This window comes from Salvelinus alpinus, chromosome 3 (assembly GCF_045679555.1).
Source record: "Salvelinus alpinus chromosome 3, SLU_Salpinus.1, whole genome shotgun sequence".
Classification (NCBI taxonomy): Eukaryota; Metazoa; Chordata; class Actinopteri; order Salmoniformes; family Salmonidae; genus Salvelinus; species Salvelinus alpinus.
The window spans coordinates 62,053,737-62,075,316 of NC_092088.1; the positions used below are offsets into that span (position 1 = coordinate 62,053,737).

The 21,580-nt window shown below is 47.2% G+C and overlaps 1 protein-coding gene across 5 annotated transcripts; it reads left to right on the forward strand.

Moving 5' to 3' along the window:
• Nucleotides 1–10,143: 10,143 nt before the first annotated feature.
• On the forward strand, nucleotides 10,144–18,665 carry LOC139571075 (CREB3 regulatory factor-like). Of its 5 annotated transcripts, XR_011674234.1 has the most exons (11): nucleotides 10,144–10,308; nucleotides 10,550–10,627; nucleotides 11,457–11,479; nucleotides 11,717–11,833; nucleotides 13,730–13,951; nucleotides 14,323–14,917; nucleotides 15,215–15,404; nucleotides 15,651–15,724; nucleotides 16,037–16,162; nucleotides 16,275–16,466; nucleotides 17,232–18,665. XR_011674234.1 is itself a non-coding variant. In XM_071393598.1 (10 exons), the coding sequence occupies exons 3-10, from the start codon at nucleotides 11,471–11,473 to the stop codon at nucleotides 16,391–16,393; spliced, it is 1,452 nt and encodes a 483-aa protein (XP_071249699.1). In that variant the 5' UTR covers nucleotides 10,144–10,308; nucleotides 10,550–10,627; nucleotides 11,457–11,470; the 3' UTR covers nucleotides 16,394–18,665. The 5 variants fall into 5 exon arrangements, 4 of the variants coding, with proteins under 4 accessions (XP_071249699.1, XP_071249701.1, XP_071249700.1 ...); XM_071393598.1 differs by having other exon boundaries at nucleotides 16,275–18,665; XM_071393600.1 differs by having other exon boundaries at nucleotides 11,721–11,833; nucleotides 16,275–18,665.
• The last annotated feature ends 2,915 nt before the right edge of the window (nucleotides 18,666–21,580 follow it).

The window sequence follows — 21,580 nt, forward strand, 5'->3', positions numbered from 1 at the left end:
GATAGAATTTGTAGATAATTGGCCCTCTTTCTGGGACTCACTCACAAACAGGACCAACCCTGGCCTGTTGAGGAGTGACGGACTCCATCCTAGCTGGAGGGGTACTCTCATCTTATCCACGAACATAGACAGGGCTCTAACTCCCCTAGCTCCAAAACGAGATAGGGTGCAGGCCAGGCAGCAGGCTGTTAGCCAGCCTGCCAGCTTAGTGGAGTCTGCCACTAGCACAGTCAGTGTAGTCAGCTCAGCTATCCCCACTGAGAACATTTACATTTAAGTAATTTAGCAGACGCTCTTATCCAGAGCGACTTACAAATTGGTGCATTCACCTTATGATATCCAGTGGAACAACCACTTTACAATAGTGCATCTAACTCTTTTAAGGGGGAGGGGGGGGGGGGTTAGGAGGATTACTTTATCCTATCCTAGGTATTCCTTAAAGAGGTGGGGTTTCAGGTGTCTCCGGAAGGTGGTGATTGACTCCGCTGACCTGGCGTCGTGAGGGAGTTTGTTCCACCATTGGGGTGCCAGAGCAGCGAACAGTTTTGACTGGGCTGAGCGGGAACTGTACTTCCTCAGAGGTAGGGAGGCGAGCAGGCCAGAGGTGGATGAACGCAGTGCCCTTGTCTGGGTGTAGGGCCTGATCAGAGCCTGAAGGTACGGAGGTGCCGTTCCCCTCACAGCTCCGTAGGCAAGCACCATGGTCTTGTAGCGGATGCGAGCTTCAACTGGAAGCCAGTGGAGAGAGCGGAGGAGCGGGGTGACGTGAGAGAACTTGGGAAGGTTGAACACCAGACGGGCTGCGGCGTTCTGGATGAGTTGTAGGGGTTTAATGGCACAGGCAGGGAGCCCAGCCAACAGCGAGTTGCAGTAATCCAGACGGGAGATGACAAGTGCCTGGATTAGGACCTGCGCCGCTTCCTGTGTGAGGCAGGGTCGTACTCTGCGAATGTTGTAGAGCATGAACCTACAGGAACGGGTCACCGCCTTGATGTGAGTTGAGAACGACAGGGTGTTGTCCAGGATCACGCCAAGGTTCTTAGCGCTCTGGGAGGAGGACACAATGGAGTTGTCAACCGTGATGGCGAGATCATGGAACGGGCAGTCCTTCCCCGGGAGGAAGAGCAGCTCCGTCTTGCCGAGGTTCAGCTTGAGGTGGTGATCCGTCATCCACACTGATATGTCTGCCAGACATGCAGAGATGCGATTCGCCACCTGGTTATCAGAGGGGGGAAAGGAGAAGATTAATTGTGTGTCGTCTGCATAGCAATGATAGGAGAGGCCATGTGAGGATATGACAGAGCCAAGTGACTTGGTGTATAGCGAGAATAGGAGAGGGCCTAGAACAGAGCCCTGGGGGACACCAGTGGTGAGAGCACGTGGTGCGGAGACAGATTCTCGCCACGCCACCTGGTAGGAGCGACCTGTCAGGTAGGACGCAATCCAAGCGTGGGCCGCGCCGGAGATGCCCAGCTCGGAGAGGGTGGAGAGGAGGATCTGATGGTTCACAGTATCAAAGGCAGCCGATAGGTCTAGAAGGATGAGAGCAGAGGAGAGAGAGTTAGCTTTAGCAGTGCGGAGCGCCTCCGTGACACAGAGAAGAGCAGTCTCAGTTGAATGACTAGTCTTGAAACCTGACTGATTTGGATCAAGAAGGTCATTCTGAGAGAGATAGCAGGAGAGCTGGCCAAGGACGGCACGTTCAAGAGTTTTGGAGAGAAAAGAAAGAAGGGATACTGGTCTGTAGTTGTTGACATCGGAGGGATCGAGTGTAGGTTTTTTCAGAAGGGGTGCAACTCTCGCTCTCTTGAAGACGGAAGGGACGTAGCCAGCGGTCAAGGATGAGTTGATGAGCGAGGTGAGGTAAGGGAGAAGGTCTCCGGAAATGGTCTGGAGAAGAGAGGAGGGGATAGGGTCAAGCGGGCAGGTTGTTGGGCGGCCGGCCGTCACAAGACGCGAGATTTCATCTGGAGAGAGAGGGGAGAAAGAGGTCAAAGCACAGGGTAGGGCAGTGTGAGCAGAACCAGCGGTGTCGTTTGACTTAGCAAACGAGGATCGGATGTCGTCGACCTTCTTTTCAAAGTGGTTGACGAAGTCATCCGCAGAGAGGGAGGAGGGGGGAGGAGGGGGAGGAGGATTCAGGAGGGAGGAGAAGGTGGCAAAGAGCTTCCTAGGGTTAGAGGCAGATGCTTGGAATTTAGAGTGGTAGAAAGTGGCTTTAGCAGCAGAGACAGAAGAGGAGAATGTAGAGAGGAGGGAGTGAAAGGATGCCAGGTCCGCAGGGAGGCGAGTTTTCCTCCATTTCCGCTCGGCTGCCCGGAGCCCTGTTCTGTGAGCTCGCAGTGAGTCGTCGAGCCACGGAGCAGGGGGGGAGGACCGAGCCGGCCTGGAGGATAGGGGACATAGAGAGTCAAAGGATGCAGAAAGGGAGGAGAGGAGGGTTGAGGAGGCAGAATCAGGAGATAGGTTGGAGAAGGTTTGAGCAGAGGGAAGAGATGATAGGATGGAAGAGGAGAGAGTAGCGGGGGAGAGAGAGCGAAGGTTGGGACGGCGCGATACCATCCGAGTAGGGGCAGTGTGGGAAGTGTTAGATGAGAGCGAGAGGGAAAAGGATACAAGGTAGTGGTCGGAGACTTGGAGGGGAGTTGCAGTGAGATTAGTGGAAGAACAGCATCTAGTAAAGATGAGGTCAAGCGTATTGCCTGCCTTGTGAGTAGGGGGGGAAGGTGAGAGGGTGAGGTCAAAAGAGGAGAGGAGTGGAAAGAAGGAGGCAGAGAGGAATGAGTCAGAGGTAGACGTGGGGAGGTTAAAGTCACCCAGAACTGTGAGAGGTGAGCCATCCTCAGGAAAGGAGCTTATCAGGGCGTCAAGCTCATTGATGAACTCTCCAAGGGAACCTGGAGGGCGATAAATGATAAGGATGTTAAGCTTGAAAGGGCTGGTAACTGTGACAGCATGGAATTCAAAGGAGGCGATAGACAGATGGGTCAGGGGAGAAAGAGAGAATGTCCACTTGGGAGAGATGAGGATCCCAGTGCCACCGCCCCGCTGACCAGAAGCTCTCGGGGTGTGCGAGAACACGTGGGCAGACGAGGCGAGAGCAGTAGGAGTAGCAGTGTTGTCAGTGGTAATCCATGTTTCCGTCAGTGCCAAGAAGTCGAGGGACTGGAGGGACGCATAGGCTGAGATGAACTCTGCCTTGTTGGCCGCAGATCGGCCTCACCTCCTGGTTACACTAGTGACCGTATCCCCCACGCACATGTCTGTGCCTCGACCTAGGTTGGGCAAAACTAAACATGGCGGTGTTCGCCTTAGCAATCTCACTGGAATAAAGACCTCCTGCCATTATTGAAAGAGATTGTGATACCTCACATCTCAAAATAGGGCTACTTAATGTTAAATCCCTCACTTCCAAGGCAGTTATAGTCAATGAACTAATCACTTATCATAATCTGTGATTGGCCTGACTGAAACATGGCTTAAGCCTGATGAATTTACTGTGTTAAATGAGGCCTCACCTCCTGGTTACACTAGTGACCGTATCCCCCACGCATCCTGCAAAGCGGAGGTGTTGCTTACATTTATGATAGCAAATTTCAATTTACCAACAAAAAAACTATGTTTTTGTCTTTTGAGCTTCTAGTCATGAAATCTATGCAGCCTACTCAATCACCTTTTATAGCTACTGTTTACAGGCCTCCTGGGCCATATACAGCGTTCCTCACTGAGTTCCCTGAATTCCTATTGGACCTTGCAGTCATGGCAGATAATATTTTTTTAAATGGTGACATTATTATTCACATGGAAAAGTCCACAGACCCACTCCAAAAGGCTTTCGGAGCCATCATCGACTCAGTGGGTTTTGTCCAACATGTCTCCGGACCTACTCACTGCCACAGTCATACTCTGGACCTAGTTTTGTCCCATGTGTTACGTCCGTCGTTAAATGAAGACCAAGGTGCAGCGTGGTAGGCGTACATTTCCTTTAATTTAAATGTTACACCAAAAACAATAAACAACTCAACGAACGTAAAGCTAGGAGTGCAAACACATGCAACAAAAAAAGACAAGATCCCACAACAGAAGGTGGGAAAAAGGTCTGCCTAAGTATGGTTCCCAATCAGAGACAACGATAGACAGCTGCCTCTAATTGGGAACCACACTCGGCCAAAAACAAAGAAATAGAAAACATAGAATACCCACCCAAATCACATCCTGACCTAACCAAATAGAGAAATAAAACAGCTCTCTAAGGTCAGGGCGTGACACCGTGGAATAAATGTTGTGGATCTTAATGTTTTTCCTCATAATACTGGACTATCGGACCACCATTTCATTACGTTTGCAATCGCAACAAATAATCTGCTCAGACCCCAACCAAGGATCATCAAAAGTAAATTCTCAGACAACCCAAAGATTCCTAGATGCCCTTCCAGACTCCCTCCGCCTACCCAAGGACGTCAGAGTACAAAAATCAGTTAACCACCTAACTGAGGAACTCAATTTAACCTTGCACAATACCCTAGATGCAGTCGCACCCCTAAAAACAAAAAACATTTGTCATAAGAAACTAGCTCCCTGGTATACAGAAAATACCTGAGCTCTGAAGCAAGCTTCCAGAAAATTGGAACGGAAATGGTGCCACACCAAACTGGAAGTGTCACGACTTCCAACGTCACCGGTCTTCTAGCCATCGCCGATCCACCTTTCATTTTTCCATTTGTTTTGTCTTGTTTTCCCACACACCTGGTTTACATTCCCTCATTATTTGACGTGTATTTAACCCTCTGTTCCCCCCATGTCTGTGTGTGGAATTGTTTGTTGTTTCGTGTATGCCTAAGTAGTGACTGGTTTGTGCTGGGTTATGTCAACCCGTATTGTGTTTAGTGTTCTTAGTGCCGTGTGTTTTGTTCGCCGAAACAAAATGCTCCGTTTGCTACACAAATTCTGCTCTCCTGCGCCTGACTCCCTTACAGCCAGTTACGCATACCTAACAGAATTCCACACCCGAGTATGGAGTCAGCAGGAGCAGGTACCTATGGTAGCGGAGTCGAGGAGCGCGTCCAGGAGCACACGGCGTTGATTCACCATCTCGGCGCCGCCATGGACTGCGTCGTCCAGACGATGGACCGCTGGGAGAGACAGAGGGTCCCTCCAGCGCCCCCACCAGGACAACGGGGGTCTCCACTACCCACACCCGGTTCCAGTGGGATTCGTCTCGCACTTCCCAGGGAGTACGATGGTACGCTGCCAGGGTTTCCTGCTGCAGCTGGATTTATATCTGGCGACCGTCCACCCGGCTCCCTCAGGCCGTGAGAAGGTGTCCGCCCTCGTCTCGTGCCTCTCGGGGAAAGCCCTGGAGTGGGCCAACGCTGTGGGGAGAAGGAGATGGGGCGCTGGATCACTTCGAGGATTTCACCCGCAGCTTCCGGGCAGTCTTCGACCACCCGCCCGAGGGTAGAGCGGTGGGTGAACATCTATTCCACCTGAGGCAGGGGACGAGGAGCACGCAGGAGTTCGAAATGGACATTCGGACCCTGGCCGCGGGAATGGACGACAGGGCCCTGATTGACCACTATCGCTGCAATTTGCGCGAGGACGTCCGTCGGGAGTTGGCCTGCAGGGACACCACCCTCACCTTTGACCAGCTGGTGGACCTGTCCATTCGGCTGGATAACCTGCTGGCCACCCGCGGACATCCAGAGCGGGGTCGGTCGGATCCATCCCCCAGCACCACCGCTCCGATTCCCATGGAGCTGGGAGGTGCTGCGCTCAGAGAGACCGGAGGAAGTTCCGTCTTGTGCACCATCTGTGGCCGCAGAGGTCACAATGCCGGTCGGTGCCAGGTTGGTTCCTCTGGGGGTCGAGGCAGCAGGCAGGGCACTCTGGCGTCACCCCAGGTGAGCCGGCACCATTCTCACCCAGAGCCCTTTGTGCACACATGTTTTTTATTTTGTTACTTTTCCTAAGTTTTCCCCGCATTCCCATGCATTCCCAGCATAAGGCGCTCGTCAATTCAGGCTGGGAATTTTATAGACAGAGCATTCGCTCATAGTTTAGGGATCCCCATTGTTCCAGTGGCTGTGCCCTTCCCAGTTCACGCCTTAGACAGTCGACCATTGGGGTCAGGGTTGATTAGGGAGGCCATCGCTCCCCTGGGCGTGGTGACGCAGGGGGGTCACAAGGAGAGAATCAGTCGCTTTCTCATTGACTCTCCTGCGTTTCCCGTGGTGCTAGGCCTACCCTGGTTAGCCTGTCGTGACCCCACTGTTTCATGGCAACGGAGGGCTCTCACGGGGTGGTCGCGGGAGTGCTCGGGGAGGTGTTTAGGGGTTTCCGTTGGTGCTACTACGGTGGAAAGTCCAGACCAGGTCTCCACCGTGCGCATTCCCCCCGAATATGCCGATTTGGCTCTCGCCTGACTCAATTACCACCCCATCGACGGGGGGATTGTGCAATAAATCTCCTGGTAGACGCCGCTCTTCCCAGGAGTCACGTGTATCCCCTGTCACAGGCGGAGACAGCGGCTATGGAAACATATGTCTCCGAATCCCTGCGTCAGGGGTACATTCGGTCCTCCACTTCACCCGCCTCCTCAAGTTTCTTTTTGTGAAGAAGAAGGAGGGCGGTCTGTGCCCGTCTATTGACTATTGAGGTCTAAACCAGATCACTGTGAGGTACAGTTACCTGCTACCTCTCATAGCCACAGCGATTGAGTTAATGCACGTGGCGCGCTACTTCACCAAACTAGATATCAGGAACGCTTACAACCTGGTGCGTATCTGGGAGGGAGACGAGTGGAAGACGCCGTTCAGTACGACCTCAGGGAATTATGAGTACCTCGTCATGCCGTACGGGTTGATGAATGCTCCATCAGTCTTCCAAGCTTTTGCAGACGAGATTTTCAGGGACCTGCACGGGCAGGGTGTAGTGGTGTATATTGATGACATTCTGATATACTCCGCTACACACGCCGAGCATGTGTCTCTGGTGCGCAGGGTGCTTGGTCGACTGTTGGAGCATGACCTGTTCGTCATGTCAGATCTAAAACCATGCCATGAGGTCAAAGGAATTGTACGTAGAGCTCCGAGACAGGATTCTGTCAAAGCACAGATCTGTGGAAGGGTACCAACAAATGTCTGCAGCACTGAAGGTCCCGAAGAACACAGGTGCCTCCATTCTTAAATGGGAAGGGCCTTGGTCACGGTGGTGACCAAGAATCCGATGGTAACTCTGACAGAGCTCCAGAGTTCCTCTGTGGAGATGGGAGAACCTTTCAGAAGGACAAACATTTCTGCAGCACTCCACCAATCAGGCCTTTATGGTAGAGTGGCCAGATGGATCCCACTCCTCAGTAACAGGCACATGAAGGCCCACTTGGAGTTTGCCAAAAGGCACTTAAAGGACTCTCAGACCATGAGAAACAAGATTGGTCTAATGAAACTAAGATTGAACTCTTTGGCTTGAATGCCAAACGTCACGTCTGGAGGAAACCTGGCACAATCCCTATGGTGAAGCATGGTGGTGGCTACATCATGCTGTGGGGATGTTTTTCAGCGGCAGGGAATGGTGGGTCCCCCAGGTCAGGGGGCTGAGGGCCTGGAAAGGGCCTGACAGGGCAGCGGATTTGGAACCTACTACTAAGACTGAAGACTGCAAGCCAGGTATGGCGGGAGGCTGGATACCTAGCTGAGCAGGGAACTTATAGCTAAGCACTAGGACAGGCGGCTGGGTGCCTAGTGGGACAGGAGACCCAGGGCCTAGAACTAGGGCAGGAGGTTTGGCGTGTAGCCCTGAAGGAGTTGACTGCTTGCCGACTGAGGCTGGGGGCTGTGGATAAACTGAGGCCAGAGGCTGCTGACTTAGTTGGGCAGTGAACTTATAGCTTGACGGAGCAGTGAACTGAGGGCCGACTAGAGTTGGAGACAGCGAAACTAGAAGGTTGGAAGCCTAGTGCTGATAACTTTGGACCTGACAGAGAAAGTGACTCTGGACCTGCCAGGGAAACTGACTCTGGACCTACCAGGGAGGAAGGGAACTGTATTAGACCTCTGTTTTAGCTGCAGGCTGTGGCTCCAACCTGGGGGGCTTGGGCTCTGGGCAAGGAACAGGGAGGGGCTCTTGAGGGATAACAGGTGACGTCTTTGTGGCTAAAAGTTCCAGGGTAGCAGACAGTCGAACCTTGGGCATCCGCCTCAACTAGCAGGGGCTCCTCAAAGGGAGTAGAGGACTACTCTGAAACGGCAGACAGAACAGTTCCCATGGCAGCGACTGACTGTGGCTCCACGACTGGAGAGGGAGTCTCCTTGAGGTGTCTCTGACTTGAGGTGCGCGGGGTGGAGCCGTGGAGTACGTCCAAGTGCCCTGATTGGTTGGAAATGAGATAGGTTACAGATCTGAAGGCCAGTCAGGTTCAGAGGGTCTGCCTTTTTTTTTTTACAGCTGCTCTGAGCGACCAGTTGAAAAATGGGGAGGGGTTGGGTTGTGGGTTCAAAATGCACCACTGCTCTTGAAAATACACCACTCATTGCTTCAAGCTACAACCCGCCACACCCATCAAACAGAGGTTCCTCAAAGTTTGTTTAAGAACGCTGAATGATGCTTTTGGGAAACGTGTCATTCAGTACAACCCGTTATGCAACATAGCAAACGTTCAATCGAACTGAACAAACTCCAGAACTGACTTTCTCATAGTTGTTCTACAAAAAAATGACCAAGCATGGTTACTTTCTGAACTGATAGTTAGACCAACAGTTTACAGTAATACAGAAATTATTGGTATTTCAGTTGCGGTTGGGAAATACTGACCAATTATCAGGAAAGTTTGGGATGTATTTTCCCTTAAAAATTCACCAGAAACAACTATTTCACAGTTATTTCTTTTTTTTTAAATGCCCCTGGACCCCCTAGACAGGTGCTGACCCTGAAACCCATTGACCCAGACCCACCCAATATGACAAAGTTACACCCTTGAGTATAGCTGAGATGATGAGATTATTATGTACAACAGTGTGACATTATTTTTATTTGTCAAACGGCAGCCAATCATCGATCATCATGTCACCAACATAAGACTCTCAATATTTATTGAAAAGAGCATCAATCTCATCACCGTGTACTTTCACCATCCTGTGAAGTTAACCAACTTATTTAATATGTAATAAACTGCATGCTTTCCATGATGTCATTACATTTTTTATCCAACATGTACTTCACTCACATAAAAAGGTTGGATGGAAACCTGGTTAATGTCAAGCCATTTTAAGGATGCTGAAATTATATTTTGGACGATCGTGTGCATGCTTATAGGAGACTTTTGAAGTAGTCTAATCAGACTAAAGCATTGTGACTGGTTGTGTTTATGCCACGTATAAAAGGCAATACATGTTGAATTAAACATTCAAATCACATGGCTTTTGCGCCATTATTCAAATGACATTTTCACTGCAGCTTAGAGTAGAATTTTGTACTCACTTGAAAACAATAATGCAATTATTCATTGCATTGTGGTGTTGTAGGCTTGTCTAGGTAGGATAATTGTATTGTCCCTAAACAAGATCAATAGGGAGCTTTTTAAGCTGGATGTCTTCACTGTTCTTTCATGCGCAATGATGCACCTGACCTCTCCGCTGCCTATCAGCTATTCCTATTTGTTCTTGTGGCTTCATATAGAAAATTGATGCAGCTTAGAATAATTGTATGTGAGGTATGATTGTTAGTTAGCCTATTGCAGATCTGGACAAACGATCCACTACCACTATTGCCACCCCCCCCCCACCACACACAAACACACAGTAAATTTCAGAATGTCCCTTACATTTCAGACATATCTGCTTCCACAAATTATATGACTGGTGTTCTCGTTTCATTTCCTTCCTTACTTACTCTTCGTTCCTGAGAACAAACCCTACAATCTACTTTCACAGCTGATCCTGGATGGAACCATTTTGGATGTGAGGGGAATTATTTATCAAAACGTTACACATGATCGCGTTTAGAGGAAAAATAGACTAGCATAAGGAAATCTTGAACATGACTATGTTATTTTGATAACAGTAATGCAATACATGTTAACAACATACGTGTGTATTCATTAGAAATAACGAAACATGTTTCCTTGTTTCCCTATGGCTAGACCATTCCAAAGCCAGCTGTTCATAACTAAGACCAAATAATATTTAGCGACGATAGCTGTCTAGAGGACCACATCTATTTGAATTCGATTAATTTCTGCGGACTTGTGGAGAAGTAAATCGGTCTACAGAGATATATGTAACTTTGTACTTCTGACAGATGGAACAGTTGACTGTAAGTAGCCTAGCATACTACAGCAAAGGTAGACATGAATGAGCAATGTCCCTGTAGCCTACTGTTAGGGTGGTTTTATTTTTGTTGCGGCTCTTATTCCACTCAATGCGACTGATGCACTCTTCCTGTGTTCTAAACAGTGGCATCCTATGTTATACATGTGTAGGACTCGTAAAAATGGAATAGCGTTAATATGCTGCAACATATTTAGTGGTCAAACGTTTAACCTATTTTCTGTCAGAATCGCGGGACTGCGCGTTGACAGATGACGGGTGCGCGCTTCAACATAGGAAAATGTGACACACCGTCCATGCAGGAGGTAAGGCAGCTGTTCGTTTAAAATACTGCATTTTCGTATCTTGAGTGATAGGGACAGTGTCAGGGTGATATTTTTTGCCAAATTTTGTTTTAAAGGGCTTGAAGGACATACAGCTAGATGTGGGCCTGTGTATGAGAATAACAGTCAGCTTATTGTGAAAATATTCATCCGACAGCTGTCAAGTACAGAGGTTGCTATTCTCTTATTTCTTGGAAATAACTAGGCACCCCTCTCTTTCTTCCTCTTTTTTTCACCACTTTAGAGTTCAATGGAACATTCTAGAATGCACTGAACAATTCCTTAGAGATATTTATTTATCTCTCTCATGTGGAAAGGCTGCTGCTCCAGAGACTGTGTGTGTGTGAGAGACACAGTGAAATGACTGATTATTACTATTTTAGGGATCTGGGGCACAGGAGGTTGGCTGTGGATATTAGAGAGTCTTTCCTCTGCTCGCTCTGTGCTCATACAATGGAAACAGCAACCCAATTTTTTTCCTGATAGTTGTTTTAACAGTCCCGATAGTTGTTCAGAAAGTACGTGAACAATCATAATATACATACATGATAATAAGTAGTGGTTCTTGATTGAATGACTCCCAAACTGTATGTAGCAGATCATCCCTTCTTTTCTCTACCAGCTATAAATACATTTTATGGAAGCTATATGGTCTTGGTAAGGCATATGTCTTACTGCAGTGATAATTCTGCTGCTCTATAACATTTGTTATTATGAGATGATGTGAACTCTGACCTCTTGCGGTTTGTGTATTGATGATGAGGAAGCTAACCGTTCTAAACTGCTAACCCTTCCTTCTGCCTCTGACCAGGTCCAAGCACCACCATGCCTCAGGTACACAGCTTTGTTATACGTTGTTGTATTCTACATTATACTTCATAATATAAAGATACCCATAGAAATAGAATGTATTTCTATGGATACTCCATGTCGAGTTGCTAGGTTACTGACATAATGGGGGCTATTGTACAATATGAGAACTGATAGTCATCTGTCTTTCCCCCTCTCTTTATCTTTCTCTCTCTGGCCTCCTGCCCTTCTCTCTTTGTCTTTCCCCCACCCCCTCTCCAGCCAGGTAGCAGTGGGATGGAGCCTTTCTTCGGTGAGGCGTATGGGACCCATGGGTTATCTGTAACTTCAGAGACATTCACCATCTCTCCTACAGGGGGCAGCATAGAGTCAGATCAGGTAGGTGCAGGGGAAACATTTTATTTTGGCCACAGAGTCCTCTTGTTGTGTGACCCACATCTGAATCAGTCCCAAAATTACAGCAACCTTTGGAAGTGAATACCAGATACTTATAAACAATTGCAAGTGTCTTCAATTACATTTAACCTCTTCCTGACCAAGTCTGTAATACCCACATGTTTCAAGCAGACCACCATAGTCCCCGTGCCCAAGAACACCAAGGTAACCTGTCTAAATGACTGTCGCCCATTGCACTCACGTCTGTAGCCATGAAATGCTTTGAAAGGCTGGTCATGGCTCACATCAACACCATCGACCCAGACACCCTGGACACACTCCAATTCACACACCGCCCCAACAGATCCACAGATGACGCAATGTCTATTGCACTCCACACTGCCCTTTCCCACCTGGATGAAAGGAATAGCTATGTGAGAATACTGTTCATTGACTACAGCTCAGTGTTCAACACCATAGTGCCCCCCAAGCTCATCATTAAACTAAGGACCCTAGGATTAAACAACTGCCTCTGCAGTTGGGTACTTCACTTTCTGAAGGGCCGCCCCCAGGTGGTGAGGGTAGGCAACAACACATCCGCCAAGCTTACCCTCAACAAGGTGGCCTCTCAGGGGTGCGTGCTTAGCCCCATCCTATACTCCCTGTTCACCCACGACTGCGTGACCGCACACGACTCCAACACCATCATCAAGTTTGCTGGCGATACGACAGTGGTAGGCCTGATCACCGGTGACGATGAAACAGCCTATAGGGAGGAGGTCAGAGACCTGTCAGCGTGGTGCCAGGATAACAACCTCTTCCTCAAGGTCAGCAAGACAAAGGAGCTGATTGTGGACTACAGGAAACGGAGGCCCGAGAACGCCCCCATTCACATCGCTGTAGTGGAGACGGTCAAGAGCTTCAAGTTCCTCTGTGTCCACATCACTAAGGACCTATCATGGTCCAAACACACCAACACAGTTTTGAAGAGGGCATTACAACACCTCTTCCCCCTCAGGAGGTTGGAAAGATTTGTCATGGGCCCTCAGATCCTCAAAGTTCTACAGCTGCACCATTGAGAGCATCTTGACTAGCATATGACAAATAAAAGCGTGTAGCGCGTAAATATCGTCTGTCCTCGGTTGCAACACTCACTACCGAGTTCCAAACTGCCTCTGGAAGCAACATCAGCAAAATAACTGTTCGTCGGAAGCTTCATGAAATTGATTTTTATTTGGCCGAGCAGCCGCACACAAGCCTTAGATCACCATGTGCAATGCCAAGTGTCGGCTGTAGTGGTGTAAAGCCCGCCGCCGTTGGATTCTGGAGCAGTGGAAACATGTTCTCTGGACTGATTAAATAATGGTCTGGGTCTGTTTTTCATGGTTCGGACTAGGCTCCTTAGTTCCAGTAAAAGGAAATCTTAATGCTACAGCATACAATGACATTATAGACGATTTTGTGCTTCCAACTTTGTGGCAACATTTTGGGGAAGGCCCTCTCCTATTTCAGCATGACAATGCCCGTGCAAAAAGCAAGGTCCATACAGAAATGGTTTGTCGAGATCGGTGTGGAAGAACTTGACCGGCCTGCACAGAGCCCTGAACTCAACCCCATCGAACACCTTTGGGATGAATTGGAACACCGACCTGGAGCCAGGACTAATCGCACAACATCAGTGCCTGACTTCACTAATGCTCTTGTGGCTGAATAGAAGCAAGTCCCCATAGCAATGTTCTAACATCTAGTGGAAAACCTTCCCAGAAGGGTGGAGGTTGTTATAGCAGGAAAAGGGGATCAACTCCATGTTAACGCCCATGATTTTGGAATGAGATGTTCGACGAGCAGGTGTCCACATACTTTTGGTCATATAGTGTGTGTTTTGTCTCTGTGCTGTAGTGTGTGGTGGTGATGTTGGGGCCCCCAGCCCTGTCCCTTTGTCGAGGCCAGCAGCGTGGATGTGAGCTACTCAGTGATCTCTTAGAAGACTCGACCACTGATGACACACACACCTCCGAGCGTCGCTGGGACGTCTCGGCCCTGGATGACATTACACGCTATACCAAAGGCAGCCCCGAGAGGACGCCACCGAGCTGCGAGCGCTCTTCCGTCTTACCTGAGGTAGGGGTTACTTATAACCGCAGATTACCCAGATTAACATCATCACTGACCTTAACCATTAGATCCCTGGAAGTCACTCCTTAGGAACTCTGTATTTGGGGAATGTAAATCTAAGTCACCCTGGTTTAATTGAGCCACCGATTGTGGCTCTAGCGGTTGTCTGCCGAATGTTAAGCGTGCTGTGTTTTAGGGACCACCTGGTGTAGATGTCTGAGTGCCACATTTTTTTACGCGATTCTACATGTAAAATCGGTGCGCTCTCGGTTCGAAAATTACGTTCAGAGATGCTAAGTACTCCCGGTCAGCAAACGCTATTGTTGTGTCTGAGCCCTTAGAGCTAACCTCTACCTACTCTGTTTTGCTCTCAACAGGGAAGCAGAGAAGAACCATGGTTGTCCCAGAGACCAGGGGGCAGGCAGCTGAGGAACCCTACAGACCTCACACCCTGTGTGGGGTTAATGACTGGACACCTCCCCTTGGCTGGGAGAGATCCAGGGCCCTGGAACCAAGAGGCTGGAGGGCGGGAAAGTGAAGCTAGGAAAGGGCTGCATCAGGTGGTTCAGGAGGAGAGGGTATCACTTCCTGTGGATCTGGAGGGCCACAGTGAAGAACATAACTACTCTCTACAGAGTGAGCTAGACACTGAGTCTAGTCAAGGAACAGACTGTGATATTGGAGAGGAGGAGAAAGAGGAAGAAGATGAGAAAGAGGAGGGGAGAGAAGCCATGGAGGAAGTGAAGGAAAAGGAGGAGATTCAGCACCACGTGAGACCAAAGAAACGCTGGTGTTACTGGGAATGTAGCCTCTACAGTGAGGCAGACCTGGGGAGAGATGGAGAGAGAGATAGCAGGAGAGCCAAAGGGAGAGATGAGGGAAAGGATGAAGAGAAAGATGGAGGGGACATCATCTGGGGCCCTAGCACCCTACCCAGCACCATGTGCCTGATAGAGGGGACCTCCACCAATGGTGAGACCCCAAGGCCCACAAATGTACAATGGAATGAAAGATGTAAAACATTTTCCATTAAATTGAGAACATATATGTCCATTTCAACAACCACAGTGTTGGAGACCCAACACTCTGGCAGGGTTAATTTATCAACACTCATTCGGTGGGTCACATATACACACTAGGAAATTCAGATGTAAAATGTACTGTCAGTTGCGTATTGAGTGGTTGGTGAAGCATACAATTACATTTAGTAATTTAGCAGATGCTCTTATCCAGAGTGACTTACAGACAAAAACCCTGTGTGTTCCCTAGGTAAGCAAGGCCAGAGGAAAGCCCGTCGTACAGACGCCAGTGACCTAACCCCTAGCCCTGTGAAGCTACAGAGCCTGGGGGAGCAGCTCCACACACTCAGCTCTGCTCTGGAGGGCATGACTCCTGTCAGTGACCTGCCTGTTACTGCCAGGGCACCAACACGAAAGGAGAGGAACAAACTGGCCTCCAGGTACACATACACACTGGGACACATGCACACGCACACACACGCAGGCACACTGACTTACCTGTCTAACTATAGAGACCTAATTTTCTGGTGGCTTTTCCACACAGCACTTTCAGACGTCCATTTGATTTGCACAGCAGGGTGTGTCTAGCTACAGTAAGTGCTAGTGAGGGCGAGTGTAGTGGAGCATAAGTCCTGGCGATAGGTTTGTAAACTGTCCTCTCTCTCTTTCTCTTTCTCTCTCTGAAGAGCGTGTCGACTGAAAAAGAAAGCCCAGCATGAGGCCAACAAAATCAAACTGTGGGGGCTGAACCAAGAGTATGGTGAGTCATTTCTGCCTATCATAATCAGCAACCCACCTAAAGCTGTTGTTATGGGGTCTAGTGGTGACCCAGGGTGTAAAGACAAAATGTGTTTCTAGCCAGGACACTGTTTCAAGTAGTTGAAACGTTGCTAATTAACCATTGGATTGCTAGACGTTCGCGTTAAGTAACCATACCAAACGTAACATATCATACTAATTTGAGTGTCCCGGATTTACATTTACTGTGTTACGTCTGGTCTATAAGACCAGGCTGCCATTTTTTAGCTCCTTCAGTCAATCTTTCATGTCTCTGATGGTGTAATTCCTTCAGATGGCCTGCTGGGGGCAGTGCTGCAGATAAAGGAGCTGATCCGCCAGAGAGTGGAGAGCAGAGAGGAAGACACAGAGCGAGGCGCTCTGAGAGAGAGACTGGAGGACATTCTGAAGGAATCAGCTGGTGAGTATGTAGATTGTTTGGACTTTCATGGGACCCTGTTAGTGTGAGTGTATGTTAATTGTGTGGATGTTTATGTGCTTCCGTGTGTGTGCGTGTTTGTGTGTGTGTGCAGGGCCACGTGTAGCAGGTCAAGGCAAAGTGTTTGTGGAGAGGATCTTGAAGAACCATGCCGGGGGACAGAGCACCAGAGAGACTCAGGGAGAAGGAGGGTCATCGAACCCTAGCCTCTAACCTCTTCTCCCCACCAGAGTCACTACCCTGCCTGCTTCTCGCTTCACTTCGCACTTTCTGACATGGAGAGAAGGTAGGACAGATAGACGGACACACACACAAACTCTTAGGTAGATAGGATCTGGGTGAACTGTCTTGTTAGGCTTGCACTGTGTCTTGGTCTCTAGCTGCTACAGTATAGTTGATGAGTGTCTCAGAACGGTAACATATGGTGTGTGTGTTTGTGTATAAGGGAGTGTGCATGATTCCAGTGTATTTATTGAATTATGTACTGTAGTATACCCCATTGTGCCTAAAGGAAGACACTGTGTGCTGCTAGCTAGTTGTAGTTATACACTCTGTATTGTCGGAGAAGAGGAAGAGGAGTGACAGTGAATATGGTGCTTATAACAGTGGACATGATGAGTAAGCTGTTTAGCTTGACATCCATTTAGAATTCTACTGTAAACCAAAAGGGCATGGATAAACAGACAGACGAGGGACGACTTTGGCATCATGTGAATGTTGCACAATGGTTCTCAAAGATGCTGCTTGCATGGTCGTTTTATATGTCTCTGCTATCCTTTAAGGTAAATGCTATTTTTTGTCTATCTCTACAGATCCTCTTTAAAACTGATATCATAATGTACTGTACTGCTCTACAGATGAACCTGTGTAGAAAGGATAATAATAACCTTGAACCAGGAATGAGCAACTCCGGTCCTCAGGAAGGCAATGTGTTTACTGGTTTGTTTTTTCCTGCAAATCAGTGACTGACTTCTTCCTGGGAAACCTGGGCCCATGTTCACAAAGAGTCTCAGAGTAGGAGTTGATTTAAAGGCTATCTTTTTCCTTTTAGATCATAATGAATAGGATTCCATGGACAGGGGGGACCTGATCCTAAATCTGCTCTCCTACTCTGAGACACTTTTTGAACATGGACCCGGGCGTGTGTTCTCTCAGCAATGAGCGATATTAATTGATCAATTAAGTGCCACAGGAAGATAAGACGACCAGCGGACACTGCTGCACCCCTGAGTACCAGAGTTGTCCATCCCTGTCCTAAACCCACAGTACTGTAACTGTTAGATTCATAGATTTGGATCTCTCTATCTAGGTCTATGGTACTTTGTGTAGCCTGTGCCTTTGAATGCTCTTTGAGAGTAAATACTAACATGCACACCACCACATCTCTCTTTGCCTCTCTTTGTGCTACTAATATTTCTATACAATATTGAAAACACAACTTCATCAGTGGTAAAATAAATAAATTATAACCTCCCCTACAAACCTGAACGTTTACTATTCTATCTTTTGAATAGTAAAATGGAAATGAGTACATCTTTTCTGCTGTGATTTCTGAGAGGTAAAGTATAGTGTACCCATTGGATGTGTAGTCTCTATAATCCCCGGGCCCATTTTCATAAAGCGTAATCTTAATTAATAAGATTAGGACAGGGAGGACCTGATCCTAGACCAGCACTCCTACTCTGAGATACTTTATGGATATGGACCTAGAGCTTTCCTGAACTCATAGTCCTGTCATTGCACTTAATGTACTTGAACGTAGGAGCACAGTGAGAAATACAAGGTCCTGCTATAGCTTTACTAACACTGCAGTAGTCATGAACTGCCCTGCCACAGATCTTGGCAATAATCCTCAATTGGATGGACGCTTGATCATATCCTCAATTAATCTCAAACAATAATTCCAAATAATAATGGATCATTTTATAACTGCCCACAAAAGTATTATGTCTTAACATGCATGCATAAACACACATGAAAAGAAGTGACATATATGTTAACATGTCACAGCACAGGAACCATATAAAGGATCATAACAAAATATTGAGAATTTTGCACATTTATTGATTTTCAAAGAAGTACTGTATATTGTGATCAAGGGAAAATATTGATCAGGAATGGATTTGTCTGGGAAAATGACCATGTATGGAGTCATAGGCCCTAACAGACCCGAGGCAGTCGTTTCAGAAAGCTGTGTATTGTCCAGTTATCTGCTAGGATAGTTAATCCCAGTCTTATTCAAGCTTTAGCCTATTCATCTGAGCTTGCAGTAGTTCGTATGTAATAAGCCATTTTGTTATATGTTATAACCCCTTTATGAACCATTTATTAGCTCTGACTGTGCATGAAAAAGAAACAAACTAAAGATAGCGCTGTACAAATAGAACACATTATTGTTTTGTTCAGTCTGTGTAAATGCATATTTTACTATGTTGAAGCTGCTGCTACAGTATGTCAATAAAAATCTATATTCTTAAAATACCAAGTGTTGTTTTATGAGTTGATTATATTTTGTTTGCGCATTTCATACTATTTATACTGAATTGGAAAAAACAATGGGCTATGACCATATTCAACTGGGACAACAATGTAAAATATATCTGGAGTCGGGTCTGTATGCTGTATCATGTGAACTGTAAATGAGATATTATTTTGCACGCTCAGCAAAACCACACACACACACACACACACACACACACACACACACACATAAAGGTACAACGGGTTCTCGTAGACATCGACCAGGTCATCAATGAAGATGGAGAAAACAAGTGGACCGAGAATTTAAAGTCTGTCTGCAGGAATGCTGGAAATAAGGAATCTCTAGAATTTCCAGTTTGCAGGAAAAGTACCTTATTATAGGAATGACCTCTCCCCAACACGGCTCTGAATAACCAGCGTGAGGCCTTCTTACAGGAGAGGAGTCTGAGAGCTTCAGCACGGTCCAAGGTGCTCTGCAGTCTGCACGGCGAGAAACTTAAGCTCTTCTGTCTGGAGGACAAACAGCCCATCTGTTGGGTGTGTCAAGGGTAAAAGAAACATCTCATGACTGTATGTCTGTAGATGAGGCTGCGCAGGGGCAGCGGGTAAGATAGGCATTGAGAAAAACAACTGGGAATATCTCTCACTCTGTTTTGAACCAATACATTATAAACAAACACTTGGGGGATGTTTCCCAGACACAGAATAATCCTAATCCTGGACTAAAAAGCATTTTCAATGGACATTCCCCATAGAGAACAATACTAATGGCATCTTTTTGTAGGCACTAACAGAGGCTAACTCCGCCATGGCTCATTGGGCAAAGCCTATGGTGGAATTAATGTTGGAGTGGTTTTGGATGAAAGATAAAAATAGGGTCTGTGGTAAACACAGGTTTACAAGATTTTATACGTTTTGTTCTATGAGATAATCTTCATTAGCTAATGTCACTTTTTGTGCATTTTTTGCCGTACATCCCAAAATTCCATTCTTGTCGCAAGTAACTTCCCCCATAGCAAAGCCCAACGAACCAGAGGTAGAAAATACTAATGCATTTCCGTTTTATAGGACTACAAGCTGGCGAACTCTATTGAGCTTGTTTCTTAGTCCAGGACTAGCCTTAATCAGTGTCTGGGAAACGGCACCTTGAAGTACATTTGTTGTCTGAATGAGTCTGGTAGGTTTAAAATTAGATTTTGCTACATTAATTTCCGTTACTTGTTTTGAAATGGGAAATATAATTATTGACATAATAGCTATGTTGTGTCGCAAAAGCAATAGGATTTTACCTGCTACACTGGAAGCAAAATTTTTGGCCAGTGCAAGGTTTTATTTAAATGAATAGGAGTCTCTGCATAATGTATAGCATAGCAAGCCAGTGAGTGTGCACCTGGGTGCTTCTGACACTGAGATTTGCAGAAAGGAGTTCAAACAATACTCTCCTGTAAAGTGGAGAGATTGTCTCCTCAGTGACGTTCTGTCTCATTTCAGGAGGATACCCAGACTGCCCTGTAGCTCTTACAGGAGAAGCTGAAGGTCTTCAATGAAGTTAAACAAACCTGTGATCAAACAGAAGAGCATATTATTAAGGTACAGTGTCTTCGGAAAGTATTCAGACCCCTTGCCTTTTTCCACATTTTGTTACGTTACTGCTTTATTCTAAAGTTGATTAAATAAAAAATAAAAAATGTCCTCAGCAATCTACACACAATACCCCATAATGACAAAGTGAAAACAGGTTTTTAGACGTTTTTGAGACTCGAAATTGAGCCCAGGTGCATCATGTTTCCATTGATCATCCTTGAGATGTTTCTACAACTTGACTGAAGTCCACCTGTGGTAAATTCAATTGATTGGACATGATTTGGAAAGGCACACATCTGTCTATATAAGGTCCCACAGTTGACAGTGCATGTCAGAGCAAAACAAAGCCATGAAGTCGAAGGAATTGTCCGCAGAGCTCCGAGACAGGATTGTGTCGAGGCACAGATCTGGGGAAGGGTACAAAAATATTTCTGCAGCATTGAAGGTCCCCAATAACAAAGTGGCCTCCATCATTCTTAAATGGAAGAACCACCAAGACTCTTCCTAGAGCTGGCCGCCCGGCCAAACTGAGCAATCGCGGGAGAAGGGCCTTGGTCAGGGAGGTGACCAAGAACCCTATCGTCACTCTGACAGAGCTCTACAGTTCCTCTGTGGAGATGGGAGAAGCTTCCAGAAGGACAACCATCTCTGCAGCACTTCACCAATCAGGCCTTTATGGTAGAGTGGCCAGACGGAAGCTACTCCTCAGTAAATGCACATGACAGCCCACTTGGAGTTTGCCAAAAGGCACCTAAAGACTCTTAGACCATGAGAAACAAGATTCTCTGGTCTGATGAAACCAAGATTGAACTCTTTGGCTTGAATGAAGTGTCACGTCTGGAGGAAACCTGGCACTATCCCTACGGTGAAGCATGGTGGTGGCAGCATCATGTTGTGGGGATCTTTTTCAGTGGCAGGGCCTGCGAGACCAGTCAGGATCGAGGCAAAGATGTACGGAGCAAAGTACAGAGAGATCCTCGATGAAATCCTGCTCCTCAGCCTGGGACGAAGGTTCACCTTCCAACAGGACAACGACCCTAAGCACATAGCAAAGACAACGCATGAGTGGCTACGGGACAAGTCTCTGAATGTCCTTTTGTGGCCCAGCCAGACCGAGGAGTTGAAGCTGATCAAACATCTCTGGAGAGACCTGAAAATAGCTGTGTAGCGAAGCTCCCCATCCAACATGACAGCGCTTGAGAGGATCTGCAGAGAAGAATGTGAGAAACTTCCCAAATACAAAATACCAAATACTAAAAACCTGTTTTGCTTGTCATTATGGGGTAATGTGTGTAGATTGCTGAGTAAAAAAAAACAATTTAATACATTTTAGAA

Coding starts and splice junctions, on each gene's coding strand:
- LOC139571075 (XM_071393599.1), top strand. Junction 15,725..16,036: donor GGGGCTGAACCAAGAGTATG/GTGAGTCATTTC, acceptor TAATTCCTTCAG/ATGGCCTGCTGGGGGCAGTG. Junction 16,163..16,274: donor CATTCTGAAGGAATCAGCTG/GTGAGTATGTAG, acceptor GTGTGTGTGCAG/GGCCACGTGTAGCAGGTCAA.